At 47.5% G+C, this 17,646-nt stretch overlaps 1 protein-coding gene across 1 annotated transcript in view; it reads right to left on the reverse strand.

The window, feature by feature from the left end:
- The window catches only part of EED (embryonic ectoderm development), a 29,446-nt gene extending 17,506 nt beyond the window's left edge, over positions 1-11,940 (reverse strand). Inside the window, exons 1-2 of the mRNA XM_006259001.3 lie at positions 11,803-11,940; positions 2,383-2,535 (exon numbers count right to left, since the gene is read on the reverse strand). Coding sequence (XP_006259063.1) covers positions 2,383-2,535; positions 11,803-11,925 — 276 coding nt within the window. The 5' untranslated portion in view covers positions 11,926-11,940. The remainder of the gene's footprint in view (positions 1-2,382; positions 2,536-11,802) is intronic.
- Positions 11,941-17,646: the final 5,706 nt, after the last annotated feature.

Here is a 17,646-nt window from a genome sequence, read left to right on the forward strand (position 1 = left end):
GTTTATTCAAGACTGCTTTTCCAAAGTCCAGTGTCCTTATTCAGCTGCTCTCCTTCCTTCCGCCCCATAGGATCTTGAACTCTATCATTTTGTGGTTGCTGTCACCCAAATTACCTTCCACCTTCACATTCTCAACCAATTCCTGTCTGTTTATATACGTTACGCGCACACACACACACACATACTGATCGATCAATCGATAGATGTTTTTAAATTTAAAAAGATGGCCAGACAGCCTACAAACGGGTGCCCTTAAACAGGAAGTGCCAGCATCTCCCCAGCACAGACAAGCCACCAAGGTGCTGCAGAAAATTAAGCTTGCCTAGGTCACCACTACTTAAAGGCAAGTGATACAGATCAATTGTTCCCCATTCTGGTATTTGTTCTGATTGCTAAAAAAAAACCAAACACAAAACAACACATTTTTAAAAGTCTGTGTATCCATATCACAAGTCACGAAGGCGACCCAAATGATCACACTTCAGTCAGACCTATATACACAAATACAACCAGAAAGGGGTTAAATTAGTCAAGAGAGTTTCAATGGTGATAATCAGTTTGTAAACATAAGGTAGTTTGACCTTGCTCCTGGTTAGAATGGGAAAAATTGCAGAAATGACATCCTGATGCAGGTACCAAGACCAAAACTATTAACATCACCCAGATACCAAGAGGGGGCACATGGATAGCTAGCTCTATAATCATGTCAAGAATCTGAGGGTGACTTCAAAGGACAAATATGTTATATACCCTTGGTACTGACATTAACTCAATAAACTGCTGTTTTCTTAGACAAACACATTCACTTTAAAAAGAAAAAAAAAGACTCTACTGTGCATATGCATGTGTACTGGGATTATTTATTTCTTAAACTTTGGGTCTATACACATACCAGTTCTCACTTCCCACCACATCCTAACCAGAAAATGAAAGCGATTCTGGTTACCTTTATAGAATGTAAATAACTAGTTTGCAAAAAGTAGCATAAGACTAACAGGAAATTAAGGCTGCTTTATTTGGAAAGTTACACTTGTTTTCCTGGCACTTAAGCTATGCCTAAAGTTGCCCATACACCAAAGTTGGAAAAACATTTTTAGAGTAATGTTTTTTTTCAGAATTAATCATAATGATTTTACATCCAAAGCAGTGAGGAATGAACACAACTGAAATTTTCCTTAAGGACAAACTAGGACAAAAACAGTAAAGATGATAGGGAAGGAGAACAGGAACATTTTATTCCACATATCCCTACCAGATAATAACATGAAATTCAGTTTCTTTAACTTGCTGCATTGCTTTTTCATTAGAGTATAAGAGATGTACTCCCAAAGGTTAGTACATTTCATACCATGTGGTACAAACTGCTTCCCAAAGGGGCATGAATTAAGTTTCCAGATCATATAGAACGTTTAATTATGATCATTTTGACTGTACTCATTACCATAATACTGCTCAAAATTGCAGGATTAATTTGGAGCAAGAGATTCCCAACCTCAAGGGCTCTTTAGCTTTGTATACAAGTTTCTGTTGTGCAGTCCAATGAGAATTAAGAGAAGTCTATTAAAAATTATCCTGCTCAACACCATTCAAATTCTACCTTGAGACTTTCTTACATTTTGGCTCTCCTTACACAGGATCTTTCCTTAGAGCCAACTCTAAGTCACTGAGAACCTTCAAACTGAGTTCAATTAGCTTTTGGTTAGCCCTCTACAAATTTTTTTTTTTAAATCTAGAATAACCACCTCACAGACAAAAAAAAAACCTGCTTTCAGAAGTATATTTACCAACATTCAAATTCAGAAGCTATTAAATGAATGGGGGTGCTAACAGCAATTTTGGAGCATGACTTCAAACCACAAAAGTCAATTTATGGACGCAATTAACAAGAATTGTTAGAACATCAGTTGATCCTGATGGATAAAAAACATTCTGTATTTCCCTTCCTTTCCCACACCAAATATTTTCAGAAGAGCACTTAAACGCCTGAAACTGAAGAATATAGATGAAAACTAGAAAACAGACATAACTGAAACATGACAGAACTCCGTTCAGTAGCTTAGAACCAAAACCTTTAAATATTTTGATTAATCCCAGCGTGAGCTTCAACACTTACAGATTTTAAAATGAAAACATCCCTCGGGAAGAGTAAGACCACGGAGCAGCATCATACAAACAAGAGAGAACCAAAGGGAACAGGCTGCTCAGTCCCAAGACCATCAGCTTTATCCCCAGGGAGCACATGATTACGATTTTATGGCTGTTTTACAACAAGCAAGACATTTGTTTAAACCACCATTTCTATATTCACAGCATCTGACACACAATGGGCACCAATGCCATCACCTACCATACATCATCAGTTTAAGCCTTATTTGTACGTACCTTGAGACTATTTACACATTTGAAGGAGTATTTGCACTTCTTCGATTTCCATTTGCCTTTTCCCCAGCTTTTCCTCCCTGGTGCATTGGGGGTGTTTGTAGGGGTGTCGGGGCGCTCAGTGTTAGTACCGCTTTCTATACTAACAGCATCATCCTGAAAATAATTACATTGAATTGACGTTATTAGACCTAGCTTGTAAAAGCGACAAGTTTTCCAGTACTTGAGCTTTTCCAGCATGCAATACTACAAGATCGATTCTCAACTCTTCTATGAAGTAGCCACACGTTCTTCACATTTTATAGAAGGGGGTAACTAAATCAGAGAGATTGGTGGTCTGATTTCAAAGCTAGTGAGCAACTACAGCTCCCACTGGACTTAAGTCTCAGTGGGCACATCTAAGTGAGATGCTACGTCGCCGTAGTGACGAGCTACGGTGGTGTAGCGTTGGCAGGTGGGCACAAATCGTGACACTGATGCTACTGCACAGTAGCAACAAGCTACTGCACAGTAGTGCCAGAAATGACCTATGCGGTGCCAGGACTGTGCAATAACAGCGGTTATTTGCTTAAGCAAATACTAAATGACGGCACAGTAACAACTGCACAATCCATCACATGTGTAGACGTGCCCAGTACCGAAAAATGAAAGGCTATAAGTGAACTCACCAAGCCATGGAGGGATTTACCTCTTTTCTGATCAACTCTCTGCAAACCAAAAGAAGTCCTCAGGAGCTCAGCTTCATTGAGGTAGGCTTCACTCTGAGTCTTTGCAAATCCCTGTCCATTTCCCAATTCCACCCCCACTTAGCCCTCCACCACAAATTCGTCAGAAGCTATCCCAGGTCAACCCAAGGAAGATAACTGATGGTTATGTCTCAAGTCTTCACAAGTTTCTCAGGAAACTTACTTTGCCAGCACCGGGGGTGTTTTGCTGGTACAAGCTAAACAGCAACATCATCTAGTATAGATGTTGGTACCAAGTACTAACATCTTTATTCTGGTATAAGCTATATGGCCTGGTCTTTATTGTGGTATAAGCTATATGCAATACACCACATACAGTCACACCAGCAGCAGCATAATTATTCCAGTAAAGACACCTTGTGACAACAACCAGCTCAGATATGCCAAGACAATTTTTTAAGTGTACACTGTGCCTTAAAGAGACAGTGAGCTCCCAAGAAGCTTTGTCTGTTATTCTTAGAAGTGGGAGTCACCCTTTTTCTCTGCTGGGCCAAGTCCTTTGCAGCTCTGGTCAGAGAAACAAAACCCTTGGGGTCATTCTTTACCTGAAGCTGTCTCTAAAGCTGTATAATAAGCTAACCATGGAAGTGGATGTGTGTGTGGAACGGGCAACAGAAAGGCACAAACACAAGACAGAGCACACTTGCTAGCTCCAGGTAATGGCTACATCTGTTCAATTAGTAATACTATTAAGGTGGAGCCCACAGTACTAGGCATCATCCACATACAAAGACATGGCCCAATGCCCTAAAAAGCTAAGTCTGAGCTCATACAAGTGTGACAAACTATAGGAAGGGGAAGACAAGAACAATGGTACCAAATTCAGGAGTATTTATGGCTACGTGCACAATCCGATGATTCCATCATCCACAAAAACTTTGGCAAAGTCTCCTCTCCAACAGCTACTGTTAGTTCACTAATCACTAAAGATGTCATTGCAGAAGTCCTGAGGACTGACTAAAAGAACTGAACAACACCTCTTGGGACTATTTCTGAGAGAATGCTCTATGCATACAGAACAGACTGGAGAATGCAACAACGGAAAAACTGGAAAAGGGAGGCCGAGGTGAGATTTAGTGTTAAGCAGGGATCTGGGTTTTCCATTTCCCACAGGAAAATGGAAAAAAATCCACAGATTTTCCCTTTTGAGAAAAACACAGGATTTCGCATTTTAACAGAGAATCACATAAATTTTCCATTTTTGCAAAGAGCTCTCTGCAGGCTGGCAGAGTTCCAGCCTGCAAGGGGCTCATGGGAGCAGGAGGGGGGCAGCCAGGCAGGGGGCACCATGTGCACAGATGGGCATGCACATGCCTGCCAGGCAACCTGGAGAGCAGCTCCCCGCACGTAAGTCTCATGGGGGAACAGGGATGGAGGCCCCCACAGGAAGGGAGGGAAGGAGGGAGCTGGGCAGGACTGGGGCTGCTGCCGCTGCCCGGCTGGGAGAGTTTGAGGCCATGCACAGCCACAGGGCCCCGATGGGGAGCGGGACAGAGACAAGAGCATCTTGTCTGGGGGATGGGTGGTGGGGCTGGCTTCCCACTGCTGCATACACTCCCAGGGGAAGGCATGGAGGGCATGTGCTTCCCCCTGCCACACAAGATCTGTGCGTTGGAGGGGTTGAGGCAAGCTTGGGCTCCCTGCCCTGCTGCCCTTCTCCAGGGCCTCTGCAGCCCACTGGGTGGGACCCAGCATGGCAGAGCAGAGAGGGGCTGGGCGGGGAAGCTCCTTGCTGCTGCGAGCCCCATGTCACCCTAGTGAAGTGCCCCCTGCCTGTCTGACAGCATCTGGGGGGTACCTGGTGCAGAGTTGTGCCTCTCACTGTTGCAGGGCAGGAAGAAGGCACCTTGCCATGGTGGTGCGGGGCTTGCAGTGGCACTGAGCTCTCCCAACCAGCCCCACTCTACCCTGCCACACCAGGTCCCATCCCGTTGGGTCACAGACGCCCCAGTGGAAAGCAGCAGGGCAGAGAGCCCAAGCCTGCAGCAGGCAGCCTGCACCCAACAAGAGCACCACTACATTATACACTGAAACTTATTCTGTGGGTAAAGCCCAAGCTTTTGAGTGACAAGAGATATAGTAGACATTCACTCATTAGCAAGATTAATTAGACAGACTGTTGAAAACTATGGACTTTCATGAGTTAGACAAATGAAGGAGAGTAAAGACAGTGTGTCTGTGTCATGAAATGTATATTGTTCTGTTACTTTGACAACTGTAATTTAATTTAACTTATGATACTTCATGAAGTACTTTAGAAGGTCTAGGCATTACAATGCTCTGTAAAATAGCCTTGTTTTCACAAAAAAAGCCTTGATTCTCTGCTCTGTAATCTAAACCTTACTCTATTAAGCTGTTGACATTTAGCATCCATTAGACTTTGCTGAGAGTTGGAGAACAGCTTCATGTGACACAGACAGTGTGTGCAAGGTCTTACAATGTAAGATTTTTAAGTAAAGCCAAGAGTCACCTGAGCTGCATGCAATAACAGTTTCAAGAAACAGCTTCCTACACAACTTTACACGTGCTTTTCCCCCCTCCCTCATATAAAAGACATTCAAACTGTTCTCTTTCTTCCCCTCCCACATTTACAAGCCAAAGACAAATATTAAAGCTAACAATAAGACCTGTAAAAGATGTAAAACCTGGATTCAACACTGTGTATCTAACAGTTACAAAATTAAGTTTTCTGTACTCTGCTATACAGAGAGCAAGCATGCAAATCAGATATAAGGGGAACTGAGAGCCAAAGTACAGAACTCAGCAAAGATGATAGAGATCAAATATAAGAAAATGTAACAGGCTCTGGCTAATGTTTTACTACATTATAATTTGTCATACAGGCATTACTGTATACCATGTCTCACAACCACCAAAGACAGTCTCTGCTTCACTGAGTTTACAATACAAAACCTTTAGCTTTTACTCTGGCAAAACTCCCTCCAAATTCACGTGTCAAATACAAGCACTGTCTTTATTTGTTGCAGTTTGCTGACTCTGAATGACCTTCGCAGGGCAGTTTTGTCCGCCCACTGCCTGATGGTCTGAGCTAACTGACCAGGGACTACAAGATTTTACTTCAAATGAGTCAAAATACAAGATGGTAGATCTGGAAAAGGAAACATTGAAAAGCTTTATAAAAGAGTGAGTTTGGGAGAGAAAAGAAAGAAGCAGTTTAAGAGTTGGGCAAAGACTAAAGAAAGGTGAAAGAGTGGGATCAGGGGACAGGCGGAGGGGCAATCTGGAGAGGACTGAATACAGTGCCAGAGACCAAAAGAATGGAAACAAATACATGAATTGAGCTATTTGGATTCCTGAAGGTGAAGATGGAAACTAAAATGGACAGAGGCAAGGAAGCTAGCAAAGGATTTGTGGAAGACAATGGATTCTTGCAATTATTGTAGTAGTAAGAAAGGAACTACTTAGTACACTTTGACAATGCAAGAGAAGCTGATGGGGATCCTACAGCGAAGGCAACTGACAACCAAATCACAGAACAGTTTTTCAGTAGAGGCCGGAAAGAGAAAGAAAGCGGGGGAGAGCTGTGAGGCTCCTTAAGCAGCCCAGAAAAAAATCCAGCACCTCTTCAGGCTCTTTGATGCATCAACTCAAATGAAAGCAATTCCTTAGCCCAGTCAGGATGCTAGGGCACCTCTTTTTGTGTTTGACACAGGAACAACATCTCACAAGCCACCCTTATTAGGGCCTTTGTGGGTAAGATTATCCAACACGGCTGGCTGATCCCAGGTCCCTGGCCACTATGAGGCAAATCACACTGTTAGAAGTAGTTAATAGGGCCGTGTGAAACACCATCATCTCGTTTCGATGTCCTTTTCGCCATTTCAAAGGGACAGTGTTTCATTTCATTGTTTCGTTTCAAAGCGCTGTCCCATTTTGTTTCATCGAAATCGTGTTGTTTTGACTCGTTTCAACGTTTCACCCATAGGCTATAAAGGGGATTGATGCCCAAAACATTGTTATTTGTTGCCCGCTTCAGATGCAAATTGCAGGGATGGTAGCCCCTTCCGAGGGCATGAAGCCTGCCAAGTTTCAAGGAGATAGGTGCAGAGTTTTATCAGAAAATGCACCTCCAAGTCTTGGAAGCAAAATTCATGACACTTGCCAACAGTGGCAGCCTCCTGTCATCTGGCGCACAGATCCAGGGACCCGCATCCCTGGGAGGGCTGCAGGGCTCTGCTGGACTCCTCCTGGGGATATGGTCCCCAGATCTGCCCCGGATGACAGAAGGCTGCCGCCTGGGACTGGGGCTGGGCACAGCCCGCATCCAGCACCAGGGAGGACTGATGCTGCCACTGGCCCCAGGCAGCAGCGGCAGCCTCCTGTCATCTGGGCACAGATCCAGGGGCTCGCACCCCTGGGAGGGCTGCAGGGCTGCGTCGGATGACAAGAGGCTACCGCTGCTGCCTGGGACCAGTGCTGGCTCTGCCCACCTCCCACTGCTGGGCTGCACTCCGATCAGCTCTGCCAGCCCCATGGAGCTCAGCCTGGTAGTGGGAGGCGGAGCGCAGCCCCAGCTCTCCCTGCCTCCTGCCGCTGGGCTTTGCCCCATGGGCCTGGCGGAGCCGATCAGAGCACAGCCCCAGCTCTGTCCGCTTCCCACCTGCGCTACGATCGGCTCCACCAGCCCCATGGAACGCAGCCCAGTGACGGGAGGCAGAGCGCAGCCGGGACAACTCCCTGCATTCTCCCCCAAGTGCCACTGCCATCCCCTTCCCCTGCCTGATCAGCTGCTCTGCTTTCTGTTCCCTGCCCCATCTGCCACTGTGCTGCCTGTCCCCTCCTCAGTCTGTTCTGTGCCAGGCTGCCAATGCTACTTGTGCTACTCAGGCTGCAGGTTGGCTGCCCCTGGGCTGAAACAGCCAAATGGTACATATTTGTGGCCAAAAACTTCAAAGTTGCGCTGCTGAAATGAAGGGTTAAGGATCTGAAACAAAACTTTGTTGAAGCGATGAGTCAACTTTTGACAGCTGTAGCCTCTTCAGCAGGTACAGAAAGAACATGTTCTTTACTTCTGATGTTCCCTTCTGTTCCACGACTAAGTCATTCATAACTGAGAAACTGATGTGAATCAGAAAACCAGGAAAGCTTGGGTTTTTTCTTTAACCTATGAATCAAAATTAAGTATGATGCTGAGATCTTAGTTTTCAGATCTTGACTATCATGGCGCTGCCTTACAAGGGGACAGAAGCAATAGTAATTTTAAGCCTACAGAGTCCAGTTCTGACACCCAGGTGCCCCAAGTCAGATACAAAAATTCATTTCAAAATGCATGAGCAGTGTTGGGGAGCTCGAAGGATGGGGTTCACACCAGGCAGCATGCAGGAGTGGGCTCCTTATACATACATAAGGGAATTAATAGGAGATGCTAAATCCCACCGCACCCTCTTCTGGGTTTAGATGCTTGCCTACAGACCCAAGCTACATTCTTGAATTCATAGACTGAAACACTCTGCTGGACTTAGGTGCCAAAGTTGGAAATGGTATTCAGATTGTAGTCATATTGGTCTAGAGGCAAAAGGAATCAAAACTCGAGGCAGAGGTGATATCTTTTATTAGACCAATTAGATATTTGCAAAAAAAATTCTTTATTTGCAAGCCTTCGGGCACAGGCACCCATCATCAGGTGCAGGAGATTGCAAAGATATGAATTTTCATTTCTACCTAGAAGAACTTTTACGAAGTTGGAAACGGAAGTCTGGCTTGTCCTTTTCAAAAACAGCTGCTGAAGAGAGAAGTTTTAGGTACCACCTTCAACATAGCAATCTAGTGATTAGAGCATTCACGCAAGAAATGGGAGACCCGAGTTAAAACTTGCATCACTCACTCACTCTTGGTTTTGTGGCTGTCTCAATGCATCTCATGTCTCAGGATCATGGACTGAAGGCCCTAACTATCTCCTCCTACCTGAGCACCTTCTTCACTTAACTGTAGAACTGTGCTTATTCATGCCTTGCCTCTTTGCCGCAAGGCATCATGTAATGTGTTATACAGTGGAGTGCACCTTCAACTGGAGGAGTGGTGAGTGCCTTGTCCCTGACTTGATTGTATCTTGGTGATCACGACAGTTTTAGGTGAGAGTTTGTACTTCGTAAAACTGAGGCAGGCATTGAACCTTGATCTCCTACTTCCTGCAGAAGAGCTCTAACCACAAGGGTATATATATGTAGGGTGAGTGATAGCATCACCACCTCCACTGGTTGTGTTTTTGAATGAAAGTGGCTGAGACTGCAATTTCTTGCTGTATTTTTTCTTGTCAGTATGTAGTAGGTATACTCAAAGCAGGCCTATCAGACTGGCATCTTCAGTGGACTTGGGCTTAGTATAAAGATCCCAAATGGGCTTAGATGTGAGGCAGTCCTGCCTACGTGACGTCAGTTCTGGACACGTGGGGATTTTGTCCTTTGCCAAGTCCTTTTTCTGCCTAGGAGGTTACGGAGAGGGTTAGCACTCTTATGAGGAGTCTGTGAAGAAGTCCTCTTTTTTGTGCTTCTGGACCATCATGACCAGAAACAATCAGTTCAATTTACAGAATATAGATGCTTCTTCTATTTAACTAATCAGTTAGTTTTATATATTAAATGGAATTCAATACGGCTCTTTTGTGTTGTATCTAGCACTTAACCTAGTTTTAACTAATAAAAAATAAATTAAAATGCAGACAATCAGCATTTTAATTGAAATCAGATTTCCACCCTGAAGAAGCTTTATGAACATCCCAAAACAAAAATGAATGGTTTGGCAAGTAGGTAATGATGAACACGGTGATTATTGCATTTTATTATGTTAACATATATCAATGTATTTCTAAGCTGTATAATTGCTCAAACATATACTTAATATAGCCTTCAAGTTAGTAAAGACAAGTACCAAATTGGTAGAGGTTATATTAAACTATCAAGACCTGCCTTAATAGTTACTACCTACTGAGAACCTGCCGTTCTTTAGGAAAAAAGAACCAAAAAGCAATGAATAAAAATAAATAGAACACGATTTCTTAGATATGCATATATTCCTTGGCATTTCTATGTTTCTAACTTTCTGGTCATTCTTTCACATGTTGAGATCTGAGAGACTTTTCCATAGATTTTAAAGTTAATTTTGGAGATCTCAGTCTTACAGTGACCTCTGTTCAGTCTATTTGTAGCCCTTTCAGGACGGAGAAAGGGACTACTTACTGATACGTTTTTCTATAAAGGTCAAGTCACAATTTATTGTAACACTGCACTGAAAAGTGTTTTTACAGAGATGTAAGTACCTATGCACGTATACAATAAAACGTCACTGTCAAATAGGGTGTAACACTCAATTCCTCTGCATGGCCTTACTTCCTTCTTATTAACTACTAGGGCTGTGTGAAATTTCGCTGAGTGTTTCCTTTCGAAGCTGTTTTGACGTGTTTTGAGCTCAAAACAGCAAAATCGAAACGAAACAAAAAGCATTGAAACAGCTTCGAAACATTTTGAATTTTGAAGCAGCCCGGTGGTGGGAGGCAGGGGAGAGCCAGGGCTGCGCTCCAAGCAGCTCCGCAGCCCCATGTTGCTCAGCCCGGTGGGGAACGCAGCCCTGGCTGTCCTCACTTCCTGCCACCGGGCTGCGCTCTGATCAGCTCCACCAGCCCCATGGAGCTCAGCCGTGGTGGGAGGAGGCGCACAGCCCTTGTAAGGCAGTCCTATGATAGTCGAGGTCTGAGAACTAAGGTCTCAGCCTCATACCTAATTTTTATTCATAGGTTAAAGAGAAAACCCAAGCTTTCCTGGTTCACATCAGTTTCTCAGTTATGAACAACCTAGTCGTGGTACAGAAAGGAACATCACAGGTGAAGAACGTATTCTTTCTGTACCTACTCAGGCCACAGCTGTCAGAAGTTGACTCATCGCTTCAACAAAGTTTTGTTTCAGATCAATAACCCTTCGCTTCAGCACTGCAACTTTTTTTTGAAGTTTTTGGCCACAAATACGTACGGTTTGGCTGTTTCCGCCCAGGGGCAGCCAACCTGCAGCCCAAGTAGCACAAGTAGCATTGGCAGCCTGGCACAGAGCAGACTGGGGAGGGGACAGGCAGCCCAGTGGCGGATTGGGCAGGGAGCAGATAGCAGAGCAGCCGATCAGGCAGGGGAAGGGGACGGCAGTGACACCTGGGAGAGGATGCAGGGATAAGCTGTGACACGCCTGCCGAAAAGAGTTGCTCCTTGCTGTTTAAGAAAGTGCTAAGGAAATTCAGGCCTTCAGGCAGGCCTATTTCATGTGCCACTCACAAGTATACACCCCCTTACACACGCACGTATATACACACCCCCTACACACACAATTCAGGACCCCACGCAGTTGCCACCTGTCACTAGGAGCCCGGCGCACACGTCTGCCCTGGGCCCCGCCAATCCCAGACTTCATGTCTCTACCCTGCCCTTGCGGACCCCCCATTCCCACTTTCATTCCCCCCCAAAACAGAGCCCATGGGGGCGGACCGCCCCCCCCCATTATGACACCTCTGATGCTGTCCCCACGTGGGCGCCCGCGGGCCTGTTCCATTCCGAGCGGGGGGGGGGATTCCTGCCCCCCGCCCCAATGGACGCGCCCGGCCGGCCCTGGGCCCCTGCGGCCCCGCAGCGGAGGGAGGCCCGAGGCCGCCCCCAGCCCCGCCGCCGCGCCCCGCTCACGTTCTCGTCACCGGACAGGTCCCCGGGGTTGCTGTTCTCGTCACTGCTCAGCTTCTGCTTCTTGGCCGGCATCTCGCTGCCCGCGCCCGCCGCCGCCGCCGGCGCCTCTCCCCGCTCAGACATCTTCCCCGCCCCCCGCCACGCCGCCGCAAAGCGCGCCCGGGCGGGCGAGGGCAGACACTGCCGTAAACCGCTGCCCCTCCACCTTGCGCCGTGTCGTAATGCGCGGCTGCCACACTGCGGGAAAACCCCCGCCCGCCTGTCTGCAGGGACCGAGCAGCCGTAGGCGGGGCGGGACTGGAGCAGCTGCAGAGGGGGAGGATGGGCTGCTTCGGGTCCAGGGAGCTCAGAGGGGTTCATATGCATGTTGTCATGTGCATTATGGCCCATCTCCAGGGCCAGCTCCCGCAGCCCCTCTGCCAGTGCCCTGGGGGTCTCCTTTTGCTGGAGGAAAGACCTCCCAAAGCAAGGGGGAGATGTGTCCGCTGCCCTGAATTGGGCACCTGCGTCTGAAAATAGCCACCGGCAGGTCTATTCTGCAAACGGGCGAGGGACATCATCGTGCAACACCCGCTATTTTCCAGTTAAAAAAGAAACTAGATGCTTTGCTAATGGGCCCCGGGTCCTCAGGCCAGGTTATTGTGTTTCAGGTGGAAGCGAAAACTCCTACAACTTGGTGAGCAGGAGTTACAAAACAACCGGCAGGGTTGTGAAATAGGAGCTTAGTGACCAGGAGCAGCGAACTGCAGAGTGGGAAAACGAAGGCTGGCTTCCTTGCTGCAACCTCCAGACCATTCAAAAGAAGAGAGAGTCATTAATGCCTGTGGAAAGAAGGGATCTAAAGTATATAAGTATATCGGGGTGTGTATTCACCAGGGCACCCCAAGGGAAGGCAAGGTTCAATGGTCACGAACTGCTGGAAGACTGTTTTACATTGGACATAAGGAAAAACTTTACCGTCCGAGCCTCCAGAGTCTGGAATAGACACCCTCCCCCCCGAAGTGGTGCAAGCACCTACTCTGGATACCTTTAAGAAATGCTTCGATGTTCATCTTGCTGGAGTGATCTAACCCCAGCTGACTTTGTGCCCCTGGGGCAGAGTGCTGGACATGATCTCGCAAGGTCCCTTCCAGCCCTAATGTCTATGCGATCTATGAAATCTATGATAAAATAAATGATAATGAGCCATGAAATCAAGTGACTCCCACATGACTGGAAATGCTGCTGCCACTGCCAGGCAGTTGGTTTTAGACTTCAGGTGGAGCAGGAATCAAAGCAGGGTGTAAATGTACCAGTGCACCCCACCCCCATGGATCCACCTCTGCTAAAGCCAGTTTCATTGTCACCTAAAGAAACTGGGTCGTGTTCCCTGATCTGGTCTCACCACCTGGGATGTTTCTGCCACGCACACTAGCAGTAGCATTGCAGTGTTGCTGTTCTTACAATTCAGCATTTGTGTCTTGTGATACGTACATGGTTCTAAACCCCCACCTCCAGGGTTCATGTAATTTTAAACCGTTAGAGAGTCTCAACTACATTGGAAATCTCAGCTTTCATTTTCCTTAATGTAACCTTTTAACCCAAATGGTTGTAGAGCAAAGCTTGGCAATGCAAATCCTAAAGAGTCCAACAAATAAAAGAGCCCAATGCATTCTAGGTTTCATCATTCCTGCACCACAATAATAGGGGACTGACTTAAAGTTCTTGAACATTCACGAGTAACCCCATTGTATTAAAGTTCACACTAAAGCTAACATTATAGTTCAGATAAAATAATTTTTACCAATCCCAGGAGATAAAAATAATCACACATTAGAACCTAGATGCTCATGAGACAGGACTAAACATTAAATGAAAAAAACCACAATTTTTGGGGGGGTGTGGTTTCTTAAAATTTCCTTTGCCTGTCTCCAATGTGGGTGTGCCAATACAGTCTAAGAATCCAATCAGAAATGCACATGCAAACAGTTCTGCCAGCCTGAATTCCCTGTGCCTTTTCTCCTAGACTTCCTACCTCCTCTCCCTCTTGCTGCCCCTCTCTCCTCCCATCCTTAGACTCCCACAATCCCTACTCCTCCCAGGCAAGTCCCCATTTCTCTAATCCCACAGGCCCAGGCAGGTCCTACACCTGACCATTTCCAGCCCGTAGGGAAGCAGGTACTCCTGGGCAGGGGTGGGCAAAATACACTCTGTGGGCCAGTTCTGGACTGCCCAAGGGACTTTATCCAGCCAACGGCAGGTCCCTGAGCCCCATCCAGCCCAAGCATGTGGGGCAGCTTAGGCTGCGTCATTGATCATAGAAAATGAGGGTTGGAAGGAACCTCAGGAAGTCAGCTAGTTCAACCCCCAGCTCAAAGCAGGACCATTCCCAACTAGACCATCCCAGCCAAAGCTTTGTCTAGCTAAGTCTTAAAAACCTCGAGGGATGGAGAGTCCACAACCTCTCTGGGTAACCTGTTACACCCTCCTAGTGAGAAAATTCTTCCTAATATCTAACCTAAACTTCCCTCGCTGCAACTTAAGACCGTTGCTCCTTGTTCTGTCATCTGCCACCACTAAGAACAGTCTAGCTCTAGGCTGAGGTGAAAAAGGTATTGAGCACTTCAGCCTTTTCTGCATCCTCTGTCACAATGTTGCGTCCCCCATTCAGTAAGGGACCCACACTTTCCCTGATCCTCCTCTTGCTACCAACATACTTGTAGAAACTCTTCTTGTTACCCTTCACATCTTTTGCTAGCTGCAACTCCAATTGCACTTTGGCCTTCCTGACTTCATCCTTGCATGCCCAAGCAATGTTCTAATACTCCTCCCTAGCTATTTGTCCAAGTTTCCACTTCTGGTAAGCTTCCTTTAGTTTACTGAAGAGTTCCCTGCTAAGCCAAGCTGGACTTCTGCCATACTTGCTAGTCTTCCTGTGCACCAGGACAGTTTGTTCCTGCTCTCTCAGGAAGGCTTGTTTAAAGTACAGCCAGCTCTCCTGGACTACTCTCCCCCTCTGTCTGGCTTCACAGGGGATCTTGCCCATGAGTTCCCTGAGTGAATCGAAGTCTGTTTATCTGAAGTCCAGGGTCCTTACTTTGCTTTCCTTTCCTCAGGATCCTGAACTCAATCATTTCGTGGTCACTGCTGCAGGTCACGAGGAGCATGGCTCCTAGTTGGCCACTCCAGCACTTGCACCAGGAAGCTGTCTGCAACACTCTCCAAAAACTTCCAGGATTGCCAGTGCACTGCTGTATTGCCATCCCAGCAGATGTCAGGGTGACTGAAGCCCCCCACAAGAACCAGGGCTTGTGATGGGGAAACTCCCTCTAGCTGTTTGAAGAAAGCCTCATCCACAACTTCCTCCTGATCTGGTGATCTGTAACAGACCCCCACCATGACATCATCATTGTTGCTTTAGCCTCTGACCCTAACCCAGAGATTTTCAACAGGCCTATCTCCAGCTTTGTACTGGAGCTCTGAGCAATCATACAACTCTTTTACATGCAATGCAACTTCTCCTCCTCCTCCTCTTCTCCTCTGCCTGTCTTTCCTGAACAGTTTGTACCCATCCATGACAGGGCTCCAGTCATGTGAGCTCCCACCAAGTCTCTGTTATTCCAATCATGTCACAGTCCTGTGAGGACTTCTAATTGTTCCCGCTTGTTTTCCAGGTTCTGTGCATTCATTGCCCTAATTTCTCAGGAAGTATAAGTACACCTCCCCGGTTGCCCACTCTTGCTTGTTCTTCCTCCAGGCCTCCCGCTTCCCACTTACTTCAGGGCTTTGGTCTCCATCTCCCAGCCAACCTAGTTTAAAGTCCTAGGTTAGTGAGCCTGTCTTGCGAAGATGCTCTTCCTTCTCTTCATCAAATGGATCCCATCTCTTCCCAGCAATTTTTCTCCTTGGAACAACACCCCATGTTTGAAGAAGCCAAAGTCCTGATGGCGACACCACCTATGCAGCCAGGTATTGATCTGCAGGATGCACCTGCTCCTGCCTGGGCTCTTTTCCTCGATCAGAAGGATCAAAGAGAACATGACCTGAGTCCCAGACCTGTTCACGTTTGCACCCAGAGCCCTGTAGTCACTTATGATCTACTCAGGGTCTCCCCTGGCAGTATAATTGGTGCCCACATGAATAAACAGCATGGGGTAGTAGTCAGACGGCCAGATGAGTCTCAGTAAGTCCTCCATGACAATTTGGATCTGGGCTCTGGGCAAGCAGCAGACTTCCTGAGACAGGTTAGCAGATGGCTCCCCCCACAGAAGGGAGTCTCCAACCACCACCACCCATCACTTTTTGGTGGCAGTTGTCTTGATCTTTCCCACCTTGGCGAGGCCTGGCCTGTCCTCTACCAATGGAACATGCTCCTCCCTCTCTGTTGCCAGGGCTGCATATCTTCTCCAGACAGATTTCTGCAGGTGAAGGTGAAGATTTCTGCTTGCTGCCGAAGCTCACAAGCTTCCAGCTCCCAACCTCCTGGGAGTCCATGTCTTCTCTCTTCTCTAGCACTGCCTCTGGCAGCTTTTCCTCCCCAATCCTGAAGGTCACCTCCAGCATCAAAACAATGAACTCATAGCAGAGGATGCTTTAGAGCCTCACCACCTCCTCCTGTAGCTCCCTTCCCCGTTCCCTGAAAGCATGAACACTGTGTGCCCCCGGAGGCTGGTGGGGGCATGGCGAGCTCCCGCAGGCAGCCATGGCATTGTCAGCGGCAGGGGAGTGCGGGTGGTGAGCGGCGACTGCCCACAGGTGCCACCAGCAGTGTCAATGGTGCCTTTTTGCAGGGGGTGCACGTGCACCCGCATGTACCCCCTACGCACCGCCAATGCCTGAGAGACACCACCAGGAGGCACTGCTCACACCACAGGCACCCTCTGACCTGGCTGTCACTCAAAGGAAGCTGCAAGCCGCAGTTCCCACAGTGCCAGACCCAAACCTAGGTAGAAGTCTCAATGGTGAGAGGTGTTGTCTGGTCAGAAACCTCACAGGTGCAAACAGAGGCATTGGCAGTGCTCTGGCATTGCAACATCCTCCAGCTATTTCCCTGGGTCTCTTAATCTGTCTTCTCTCTCTCTTACTGCCCTTCTTCCAAGCACACCTTCCCTAGTGAGCTCACCTTGAAGCTGGCCTATTTATTGCTCATCAACCTCAAAAGGTTCCTTTTTTCCTGCTTTCTCATGCCAAGCTGAAAGGCTGGCCCCTTAAAAGTGTGTGTGGGGCAGGGCGGGGGCAAACTGACTTGCAAACTGGCTTGCAAACTGCTCACCCTGTTTGCAGACTCCTTGGTTACTGGATCCCTGGTTGTTCAGGGTGTCTCTTTTTATACCCTGCTGGGCCTGGACTGGGTCTGCCTCCTTGTTAGGACTTCCGCCAGGCCCAGGCAGCAATCACTCAGCAATCAGCCACCACTCAGCCAGCAATACTCCTTGCTTCTCAGCACACACAGCCCACCAGACAAACACTCAGCAGACCAAAGGCGCAGACAGCTCTGGATCACTTAACTTCTTTGGGCAGGATCTGGTGCCTCACTTCTCTTCCTCTTCCTCCTCTTGCTCCCAGCAAACTGCTTAGCCTGTTCATTGGCTCCCTGGTCACTCAGGGAGTCTCCTTTTATACCCTGCTGGGCCTAAATTGGCTCCACCCCCTCATTAGGACTTCTGTCAGGCCCAGGCAGCAATCACTCAGCCATCCCCAGGTGCACAGTGGGGCTGTGGCAGCACAGTGGCCGGACTTTCTTCCCAGCAGCCCCCATAGTCATAGCTCCTTCCAGCTGCTGCTGACAGTCTCCACTGCTGCTACCAGACTCAGCCCCGCTGCCCGGGCACCCCAGCCCATCCACCCTACGCCCACGGTTGGGGG

Source organism: Alligator mississippiensis, chromosome 1 (genome assembly GCF_030867095.1).
Source record: "Alligator mississippiensis isolate rAllMis1 chromosome 1, rAllMis1, whole genome shotgun sequence".
NCBI classification, from domain to species: domain Eukaryota; kingdom Metazoa; phylum Chordata; order Crocodylia; family Alligatoridae; genus Alligator; species Alligator mississippiensis.